This window comes from Drosophila takahashii, chromosome 2R (assembly GCF_030179915.1).
Source record: "Drosophila takahashii strain IR98-3 E-12201 chromosome 2R, DtakHiC1v2, whole genome shotgun sequence".
Classification (NCBI taxonomy): Eukaryota; Metazoa; Arthropoda; class Insecta; order Diptera; family Drosophilidae; genus Drosophila; species Drosophila takahashii.
The window spans coordinates 21,774,749-21,786,461 of NC_091679.1; the positions used below are offsets into that span (position 1 = coordinate 21,774,749).

General features: G+C 36.8%; 1 protein-coding gene across 1 annotated transcript; it reads right to left on the bottom strand.

Annotated features, from left to right (window-relative positions):
• Positions 1-930: 930 nt before the first annotated feature.
• Positions 931-10,608, bottom strand: LOC138912604 (uncharacterized). The gene is made up of 4 exons (XM_070213736.1): positions 10,344-10,608; positions 1,328-1,421; positions 1,168-1,266; positions 931-1,105 (listed from the first exon to the last, which is right to left on the bottom strand). The coding sequence occupies exons 1-3, from the start codon at positions 10,537-10,539 to the stop codon at positions 1,233-1,235; spliced, it is 324 nt and encodes a 107-aa protein (XP_070069837.1). The 5' UTR covers positions 10,540-10,608; the 3' UTR covers positions 931-1,105; positions 1,168-1,232.
• Between the last annotated feature and the right edge of the window lie 1,105 nt (positions 10,609-11,713).

The following is an 11,713-nucleotide window of genomic DNA, read 5'->3' on the forward strand; positions in this document are numbered from 1 at the left end:
TGTGTCACCCCCGTGTATTTTGAAACCAGAGATGGAAGAAATGTAAGGGGTGAATGAGGTTTAGTCCCTTCCGCTTCTATGGAGAAACCTCTTGAAAATATGTTATTTTCCAGAGGAATTTTCCCGGTGGGTTCCCGCTGGGCTGTCAACCACACACACATACACACATGTATTACATATGTATCCATTAATTGCGTCTTAAAATTTCGTTTGACTCTTCCTTGTTTTTAGGGCAATTTCAGAACATTTTTTTTGCTATTTTGTTCAACGTTTTAAGGCGATTTCGCCCTAAAAATAAGGAATTACTTTTGGAGTCGACTCATGAAAATTCGCCCTAAAAAACAGGGCAAATTGGCCTTTTTGGAAAAACTAACCCTAAAAAATATTTTCCATGGCGATTTTTCGTAACTTTAGGGCTAGCCACCCGTATAATAAGAAAATTTTTCGTAGTTTTAGGGCGACCTCGGTTTTAGGGCGACTTTTCTAGTATTTAGGTAAAAATTTCTATGAGTGTACAGGTATCGGTTTCTTTACGTCAATGTTGGATGCCCAGGACCATGTCACGACTCTCAAATTTACATGCAGAGTAAACTGAAATCAATGTTGGAGGAGACACCATTGTTGAAAGACAATGCGAATACAATATGTGGAACTCATATCTCAGTCGTTGTCCTTGGCGACTCGGCATTTAGGTCTTAGACCCTTCTCAGGAAAAACGAGCCTTTAACTACACGAACAACACGAAATTCAAACAATATGGACAACGGAAATCAGAGAAGAACGCCAGCAGCTTGAGCATGTGGTGTGGATGGGGAACCAGAAAGAAGAAGCCGAAACTATTCGACAAGCACTTGCAGTACATTTTAATGAAAACCAAGATCAAACAACTTCATAAGCAATTTTGTATTCATGTATTTCACAGCCCTTTAACCTAATTACAAGTAATTAATACATAAATATAAATCAAAACACATTATTAATTAATTAACAATGGGTATCAGTCAAATATGGTCTACTCCCGCATGTTTCGCTCAAACAGCTTGAGAACCCTTTCTTGGAAGCCCCTAGTGTTTTCGTTAAAATTTTTGAGCTTCTCGGCAATCCACTGTATCAAGCATATTTTTTTCTTTTCTATTTCTAGAATAATGTAAAGTTTCAATAACTTACCAACGCTTTCAATCATTACCTCCTGGGAGTCTATGGCCTTTGAGCAGGACAGGATCGCCTTAATCCTATCGAAATATTCCCACCCTGGTAAGTTCCTTTCTGTAAAAAAAAATGGAATAAATCAATTGTCGGTATAAGAATTTGTTTATAAACCAATTACATGTATTTTTTTGTCAGGTTTTCAATTTTATTCCTGGTATATGTCGGTGTTGTTCCGAACACCACATCTGCTGTCCAGAGCAATTTTCTTTTTTCTGTGAAGAGAATTCTTTAATATAAACTATTAAACTACATCAAATAACCTGCTACGTTTTCCATTTTGCCGGCTTTTATGTTGACAATCAGCTGTTTTGGGCATTTGGTCTCGTTCAACGATAAATGGATACAAACGCGACGCGTTCATAAAGAGCAGAGGGCATTATAGCTCCCATTGGAAGGATCGAAAAAAAAACGTTAAAAAAATTCTAGCTTCGTTGTTTTTTGAAAAATATGTTAATTTTTAAATTTTCGAATTAAGTATTTAAAAAATAGGACGACTATATCATATAGCTGCTATAGGAACTATCGGAAAATTAATGGAAATGTAATAGAATATAAATTAGGTTTTGGTTTTTATTGTATTCTCTTCAATTTTAATTTGATCAAAATCGGACGACTATATCATATAGCTGCCATAGAAACGATCGAAACATTAATGGGAAATTAATTGGAAACAAATTATAGCTCCGTTGGTTTTTATTGTATTCTCTCCTACTCTAGGATATGATTTTTTTTAATATTTCGGAATATAATAAAAATCGGACGACTATATTATATAGCTGCCATAGGGAAGGATAGAAAAATTTTTGCGATTCGTAAGTTAATAGGAATGATCTGTAAGGGTATATAAGCTTGGCTGGCCGAAGCTAGCTTCCTTTCTTGTTTTAAGTGTAAAAACGTTTTTAACTTCTTTTCAATTTCTAACTCGAGTTGTGATAAACTGATTTCGGTCATCAAAGACTCATTTTATTGGTAATAGTTAAAAATACACGCCTAAAAACCGAAATCGAAAATTTGTAAAGTAGGTTTAATTATATTAGATCCGAAGTACAAAATAAATATTTTTCGAATAAAGCCTAGTACTCAGTTCGGCTAAGAGTTTCACTAGTCGAAAAATATTGTTATTTTGTAGTGTGACCGAAGTTTTCAGCGTTCACCCGCTTTGCTTGTAGCATGGTCTTATTGTAAACCAGCCGGGTTCACAAACAGCATGCAAATTAACTGGCGCCAATTCTGAAATATAAAAAAAGGTTGAGCCAACCTGGGTCGCAAGCTTTAAATTGGTTGTTGGCTTGAGGATATGTATTGCCGCAACTCCTAGAGGCAGTTTTCCATTGGTTTTTAGGGTTTTCATTCCATTAATAATATGTTATTGGCACACCGCTTCTGCACAAACACAGCCAAAGATCCAATTTTTTATTCTTTGGGCCGCGGCTAAAGCCTAGTACTCAGTACGACGAAAACTGCTAGCTAAGCATAGGAGTAAGCGAGAGGCAAATAGGTAGCTAAAGCCCTTAGCCGGGGACTTTTTCCCACCTCGGTACTCAGTTGAGCTAAGGAAATAGTAAGAAAATACCACTAAAATACTAGATTTAGCGGATGAATTCTGATGAACGCCTTTAGCCGCGGCCCAAAGAATAAAAAATTTGATCTTTGGCTGTGTTTGTGCAGAAGCGGCGTGCCAATAACATATTATAAATAGAATGAAAACCCCAAAAACCAATGGAAAACTGCCTGTAGGAGTTGCAGCAATACATATTCTCATTCCAACAGCAAATTTAAAGCTTGAGACCTAGGTCGGCTAATCATTTTGTAATATTTCAAAATTGGGGCCAGTTAATTTGCTTGCTGAGAGTAAGACCATTGCACATGCATTGCGGATGAACTCCGAAAACTTCGGTCACCCTAAAATATTAATATTTTTCGACTAGTAAAACTAGTACTAGTACTAGGCTTAAAGGCGTTCATCGGAGCTCATCTGCTAAATATAGTATTTTTGTGGTATTTTCTTACTATTTCCTTAGCTCAACTGAGTACCGAGGTGGGATAAAGTCCCCGGCTAAAGGCTTTAGCTACCTAATTGCCTCTTGCTTACTCCTATGCTTAGCTAGCAGTTTTCGTCGTACTGAGTACTAGAATTTAATTTCATCGAAATCAAACCCACAGATTTCGAGAATTCAAGTCACTTACATTGCGCTTTCCACGCGGTCACACGCGGAGCCATGACATAAACCATCAATCTTTAAATAATTTATACAGCTCTTACAGACGTTGTGCCAACTTGCGTCATTTAAATTGGGCTTTCCACGCGGTCACACTATCCAACCAGCGAGACAGCGTGCGGTAACCAAAATCTTGGTATTTATATCGATATATCGGCAAGTACGACGTACAACACTAAGTTTAACCAACTGGCAACTCTTGTGTTCCGCGGTAATTCGCAAAATTCAGTTGTGCTGTGCATGGCTTGACAAATCTCGATGGAGAAATGTGTAAGTATTGTGTTATATACTATTTTATTTATAATAACACTAATCTGTTTTTCAGACAATTACCAATTTTAACGTGGGGGATCTGCCATCACCGGAAGGGGATCGACGACGACAGCGACGAGCCGCCAAATCGGCGCCAACGCGCTGCCGATGGGGATAGCGACTTCGAACGGCTACGTCCTCGCCGTCGCAGGAACCGTCGCCCCAAGCGTCCCGAATTGGAAGGGGCCGAGGAAGGCGGCGAGGAAGCTGAAGCCGAAGATGTGGATGCTGCCAATGAAGTGCTGGTGTAACTGTTCACTTTTCTCTAATATACATATTAGGTGTATATATATACAATTCTCGATCTGATATAAATGCCAGCGTGTATATAATTGAATAAATTGAATTACTTTGCACTGCATTTCAATCAACACTCTCATCGAGACCATAGAGTAAGAAAATATATAGAGGGAAAGTTTATGTTTTTTTTTCGGAAATTTTATTGCACAGATTTTCCAATGGTACTCAGATCGGCTGAGTTTTTCAAAACTTTTCCGCTGGCAATCAAAACGTAACAAAACAACGTGAAGTGCAATCAAAACGTAACGAAACGTGAAGTGCAATCAAAACGCTAGGTCTGAGCGAGAGAGGCAGAGCGAGCGTAAGAGCGTAAGAAAATGGAAAGAGTTTTCCAAAGTAGTAAGAGTAGACATAGAGCATAGAGTAAGAAACTGTATAGAGGCACCATTTCCTCTGCCCGAACCTCTGCCCAAGCTCTGCTGAGAGCCAATTCAAGGCCAAGTTCGAAGCAAACATTGATTTCTCACCGCATCCAACATGTGCGAAGCAACAGCAATAGTGGTGAGAGTCCATAAAACTCACCATGGGCCCAAAATGCATGTTTGAATCGAACATATTAAAAATTAGGGAAATTTTCGTTTTTCGCCTAGGTGGCATCATTGGCGAATTCGCCGAAGAGAGCGGCAGAGCAAATGGAGTTTCTATACCTTATTACTCATAAACGCTTAACAAATTAACTACGTTAACAATAAGAGACGCTAAATCGATTAATCATTACATAGGTTATTATAGTTCAAAAAAGGGATTAATCAGAAAAGTCGTTAAGGAAGCGGTATGGTCTTTGGCATCAAAAAATCAAATCCAAATTCCACCATTCCATTTTCGTTGCTAACTGGTCGACGCTATTATGACGTTCATATACTAGGCTTTAATAGCCTCTTCCCAGAGAGTCCATTCGTTTGAAACGGTTGGAATTTTTTGGTAATTTATAGCAACTTTGGAACTTTATAGGAGTACAAAGTACACTTTTAATTAATATTATTTATATTTACGAAGTGCAGAACATATTCTGGCACTTTGCTGCAAAACATTGATGTTTTCGTACGAACAACAGCTTACATTTTGGACCACACATAGCAACCTGCTTGCGAACGCTTTTCCGCTCCTAACAAACTACAAATAATTCAAAAGAAACCCAAAAAACAATGAGCTGAAGCATTATTTAATTTTTTCCCGCCATCGATTTGATTTGTTCTCGCAGTCATCGTTCCAATTTTCACAGTCAAGAGGAAGAATTCAGAGTTGCACCAAACATCGCCTAACTATCGCATAAAAGAGCCCGTCAAAGTCCGTCAAAATTGGATGGCGGACTAACTAGGAAATTTTCGGAACGGCAAAACCTTACGGACCATCCGTTCTGTGGTAAGACACTATTAGTCGTATTAGTCGTAGTCACATCACATTTAAAATGCGCGGTTTAAAAATCGATTTGATAGCAAATCGTTTCTTTTGCGGTTTTTTTAGAAAAACATTACATTTCAAAATATTGTTGGACCTACGAAGGTCCCATTAAGCTGATTTTGGGGAAAATTGGGAAAAAATTACCCTCGATGGAACGCAATTTCTTAGGAATTTACGTGAAGAAGATTATCGTCGGAAATGCATGGTTCTCTTGTAATTGCATTTCAAGGTTTCGTGTTTTGCTAAAAAAAACAAGAGAGAACGCTATAGTCGGGTTGGTGTCCCGACTATCTAATACCCGTCACTCCGCTAAAGGGAGTGCGAACGCTGTGTCGGGTTGGTGTCCCGACTAATAATTGTAACTCAGCTAAAGGGAGTGCGAGGGAGATAGATATATGTTGACAATTTATAAAGCGTATAACTTTTTAATGAATGGTCCGATTTGAAAAATGTCTTCTACATTTCGATAGGTATAAATATACACAACAAAATTTCATTTATACTTCTCGGAAATCTTTAAAGATGTAAGCGCAGGACGCATTTTAAAATCGTTAGTGGGCGATTGTGGGCGTTAGAGGGGGCGTGGCGCTCGGCTAAAATAAACTTGCGCTGCGTAGGAAGCCAAAGAATATGTGTGGGAAATCTCAATCTTCTAGCTTTTGTAGTTTCTGAGATCTCAGCGTTCATACAGACGGACAGACGGACAGACGGACAGACGGACAGACGGACAGACGGACATGGCTAGATCGACTCGGCTAGTGACCCTGATCAAGAATATATATACTTTATGGGGTCGGAAACGCTTCCTTCTAGATGTTACATACTTTTGCACGAATCTAGTATACCCTTTTACTCTACGAGTAACGGGTATAACAACGTAGCATTTTCTAGGATTTTTAGGTGTTTTGTGACATTTTACTATAAAAAACATATGGGCTTTTCGTTTGTTGTCAAAATAATGAAATTCGACAAAAATGTGAAATTGTTTTTATAGCAGGCCAGACCCCACAACAGCGAATTAAATATCCTCGGCAGTGATACCTTAAGAACTGGAGTGACCACGGATGACCAAGACATACATATCCTTTAGGTGAATCTGAAGAAATCGCGGTCCAATGAGGATTATCTATTGTAACCTTTTTCACGGTCCTAGCCGTTATAAAACCTTTAATTTTTATATATTTAAACAAAATAGTAGAAAGGCTACATCAATAACACCTACTCGAAGGCAATCTTGGTTTTCCGGTAAAGTACATCTCCCTGATTAAGAAATGGGCACTTAAAATTTCAGTTTACAGGTAATATAATGCCCTTTAACTTTCCTATACACAGCATTGAGTTCTAGTCATTAGTTTAGAAGCTGCACCTGGTCAAAGTTAAAAAAGTTGAAAAAAATGCAAAAAATACACAAAAAAATACAAAAAAAATCAAATAAAAATACACGCCTAAAAACCGAAATTAGTTTTACAGCTTCTTCACCCTTCCCTTACATTACTTTTACCCTAACCTATGTAATACCTCCTTAATCGCAACTTAACCCCTAACCTCACCTTATTCCCACCTTAACTACACCGTTCTGGTAGCCTAATTATATAATTTTGGTTAGCTAAGCGAATGCAGAGAAAAACTCTTACTCTTACTTATATTTCGGGAAATGAGGAAAATTAAAAAAAGCACCTAAAGCTCCAACTCTTTTGGGTGAAAACAGTAGGTGTAATTTTGGAGGCGAAATTTGCCAACAATTTTCGTCGTGCGCCCCTCGTCTTTAACATAATTTAAATTTTTGCAAAATATTTGATTTAGAATATCTGCATTGGGTGATCCGTTATTTTATCCTAATTAAATCATTACATACTTATGTATGTATGTACATGCCAATTTATCGATGTGTGTGTGTGTCATTGAAACCCAATCCAAAATTTTTTAAAATCAAAACAAAAATTCCTAATGCATTTAATGGGTTGGCTACACACTTTGACTTAGAACTGCATCCATTAGATTATCCGTTCTGGTATCCAAATAGTACAAATTTTATCAGGTGTTCCTAAGCCAGAAAAAAAACATTGGCCGCCTCTCTTTCGCTTCAAAATACTCTCTCTCTCTCTCTGCTCACTACTCTCTCGCTCTGCCTTTGCTGACGTTCGTGAGTGCTGCGAAAAACAAAAACAACGTGCTGCCAAAGAGGCCCCCTGCAACCCCCGCAAACAAAAAGGATCATATAAAATCAACCGTGGGTCCAAAAAAAAAAAAAAAAAATACCTTACTAACACTTTATAACAAAAACGGATGCGATCGCGATCGGAAGTCGGTTGGGCTTTCAAAGATTTCCACAAATAAAGCTTAAAATCAAAATTTCAACTTGTTTGGTTGAAAACTGTGGGAATGGTTCATGTTTTAATCCCGAAATTTTTCGAGAGTCCTGGGAGTTCTTAGGAGCCGAATTTTAAAAAATCCTTTTTTAGTGAACACCTCCTCTAACACACGATTCAGACCCAATTTTTTCCAGAATTTTAGGTCTTATGGTTTGGGCTGGGGAACATGACGCAAATCGACATCTACTCTTTTATAGTAATACTCGATACTATTTAGTATAATGCCAGTATAAATATTATACCCCGTATTAAAGAGACAAAATTCAAAAAATGTTGTTTTTTACTTTTCATATATTATTAAAAATATTTTTTACATTTTTATAAATTACTGAAGGTAATTTTTATCAAATAAAAACACCTCTTAACGAGGTAAAAAACTAGTGACGATCGCACCTTCAACATAAAATAAAAGTGACATTTAATAATATAGCCAGATACATATACCAATTGGGTAGGAATGACCATGTTACTGAAGGCGCCAAAAAAATCTTTGACTTGAATATTGACAGCTGGATTGACCTAAAAATATTAGTTCTTCTTCATAAAATTATTAATTCCAGGCAACCTGATTACTTGTATGACATGATTCGATTTACGTCCTCACAAAGGACGAACAATATAATAAGCATTAGAACAAAACTTGCAAGCTCGGAGAAACAATTTCTTGTATATGCCATAAAAATTTGGAACTCTTTGCCGCATTCCTTAAAAACCATTACTGGCACATTAAAATTTAGTGTTAAACTTAAACAACACTTTAACACACTCACATAAAACAAAAGTAGTTAAATAAAATATAATAGTAAAAGGCATAATAAAATAATAAAATAATAACTTGTAACTGTATTTGTAATAGATTTTGATTAATGTAATTAATTTAAGATTTAATGTTCATAGTGACTAGTGCAGTAAAAATAAGTTTCACGCTTGTTGTGCTAGGATAGGAAAACAATAAAATTAAAAAAAATTAAATTAAAAGTTCTGATATCAACATTTGTGACGAAAAATTATTACACTCGTCATTAAATACACTTTCTAATATTTTCTCATTCGGCCCGCCCTAGCATACTATTTTAGCCTTTTTACCTTCATAGGCATTTTCTATTGCAGCGTGCATGATAAATGCATGATATATACCAAAATTTAAGGAATCTCAAGGGCTATACAGTTTAAAGTTGTAAGGAAAATCGTTAAAGCCGTTTTTGACAAAATTTAAAAAAAAAAACTAAACTTTTGTTCATATCTTTTTAACTATTACATTTACACAAATTGCATATAGAAGGCGTTTATAGCATTTAAAAATACCTTTCAATCGAGATGCAGCACAAGTCTGTAGCTTTAGTAGTATAGAAGTTACGGCTTTCCGAATTTTAGCTATTTATAGCTGTTTTCCCGCTAAACTAGCGGGTTTTTCCAAAAGTGGTAAAACAAAAGTTTTTTATATCGATGTGATGAACGTCATATTAAATTTTCAGAACTTAAAAAACATATTTTGGACAAACTGACAAACAGAATTAAATTTTCATTTTGGGAAGAAGAAGAAAATCTTATTTTGGCTATAACTTTTGAACGGAGCGTCGGATTTTATCATATGACCCCTCATTCGACGGGTATTTTCAATAGGAACACAACTAAAACATTGCGAGGGGGCATTTATTTGCACCGGCCCCAACAGCTCCAAATTTCGAAATTTGCACTTTTTCACTTTCACCGCTCTCTCTCCCAATCAAATTAATTTTCTTAAAGTCTTGGTATGCAATCCTTTAAGTTTTTGCAATACCTTTCGATTTGTGTATTACTCATTACGATCGGACTATCACAGCAGATTTTCATTTCTTCGTGTATATATAGTAGTCGCCTTCGCACACTCTCCTGGTGCGCTTCGTCACTACATGGACTGCCGTCCATAGTGATACCCGTCACTCGTAGAGTAAAAGGGTATATTGTATACGTGCAAAAGTATGTAACAGCTAGAATAAATCGTTTCCGACCCTATAAAGTATATATATTCTTGATCAGGGTCACTAGCCGAGTCGATCTAGCCATGTCCGTCAGTCCGTCTGTCTGTCTGTCCGTCCGTATGAACGCTGAGATCTCGGAAACTACAAAAGCTAGAAGGTTGAGATTTCCCACACATATTCTTTGGCTTCCTACGCAGCGCAAGTTTGTTTCAGACGAGCGCCACGCCCCCTCTAACGCCCACAAACGATTTTAAAAAGTGTCTGGCGGCCACATCTTTTAAGATTTTAAAAATGTATAAATGCAATTTCATAGTGTTTGTAAATACCTATCGAAATGTAGAAGACATTTTTCAAATCGGACCAGTCATTAAAAAGGTATGCGCAATTAAAGTTTTTTATTTATCCATCTCCCTCGCACTTCCTTTACTTGAGTGACGGGTATTAGATAGTCGGGACACAAACCCGACTATAGCGTTCTCTCTTGTTAATTTAACAAACATACATAAATACAATACATGTACACAATAAGTACGTATGTACGCATATTTGAGCAAATGCAGCCGTTTTACCGCTTATGTCGCTGATCATCTCCAGAGTAAACGCCGTCCAGATGAACACCGCAGCTTGGTCGAGGACGCTGATATTGAAGTAAACATTGCACTGGCCGCGATCAGAAAAAACCAAGCCAATTGCAAGATCCTTAGTTTCCCGGCATCTGGAGCGGATTTCAAGGTGGTGTCCGTAAAAAGGGAAGAATTTACTCATTAGTTATGCACTAAGACACAATTTAAATATACTTACATTTCAAATAAGCCCAAAATAAGCAAATATTAAAATTTTCACAAGAAATTTTCACAATCAAACCTTAAACAGACCACAGCGTCGTTTACAAAATACACTAATGTCAAACCCTTAAACTACTAACGCATCGAATAAGATTAAAAAGCGGTAACACTTTTTCTGTTCGAAATGTCCACGTTCCAAACCAGAGCATCCTGACTCACACCAGGATAGAAAATCGAATCTTCGGTATACAAATTAAACTCAGGGCATAAACTAAACACTATTGAGTCTGCTCCTTACATTATTTAGTTTTGAATTAATACTGACAGTTTAACACTAGCTGTAGTATACTTTTAATACAACGCTCATTAAATCTAAACTTTCGGGTTTTTTTTTGGGTGAAGGCCACTCCGTCTTTTAAAGAAATTTCGATCTGTCCTTTTGGATGCAAAGAACGGATTACAATGCTGCCAACCATTACTATCACGGCACAGGAGTTAACTGAAGACCTGGAGAATGCCATTCAACAGCATGTGGCCCTTATCGGGACCAAATTTTGACAGGGTTCCTGCGCCAACGTTAACAAAAATAGCATTCACGATATTGGTAAGAGCTACATGTACTTATTTTAAAAGTCAGACCATTAATGTATTTTATACTTTCTAGGTCACATTATTCTAATTGGTGTAGACATCGACAAACCAGTTAGAATTTCAGCAATTCCGACAACTTTTAGATCCCCAAAAAATGGTGATCTTTATAATTTATTAGGGTTTATCGATTTTGTTGGTCCTCCCGTGATTACTAGGATAAAAAGTGTGTGCCAATTATAGGGCGTTTTCAAGAAGGAGCACAAACTGGACAGTTTACGATAACATCTTAAACAAAACACAAATTCCGAAAAAAATCCGGAAGCCGGAACTCTTGATTTACACAAAAATGTAATATTAAATAATGAACAAAACAAAAAATTATTTAAAATCAAATATTTTGTCTTGGGTATATATAGTTGATATCAACTTAGCAGAACAACTATGTTTAAAAAAAAAAATGTTAAAGCAAGAGCAACTAAATTTTTTCTTTCACGAATAATTTACGGCAAAATAACGGCAAATTCCCGGCTCCGTGAAAAATGGCCGCGGGAAATAAGGCCGCG

Coding starts and splice junctions, on each gene's coding strand:
- LOC138912604 (XM_070213736.1), bottom strand. CDS start 10,539: ATGAGTAAATTCTTCCCTTTTTACGGACACCACCTTGAAATCCGCTCC. Junction 1,422..10,343: donor GATGATCAGCGACATAAGCG/GTAAAACGGCTG, acceptor TTCTCTTCACAG/AAAAAAGAAAATTGCTCTGG. Junction 1,267..1,327: donor AACCTGACAAAAAAATACAT/GTAATTGGTTTA, acceptor TTTTTTTTACAG/AAAGGAACTTACCAGGGTGG.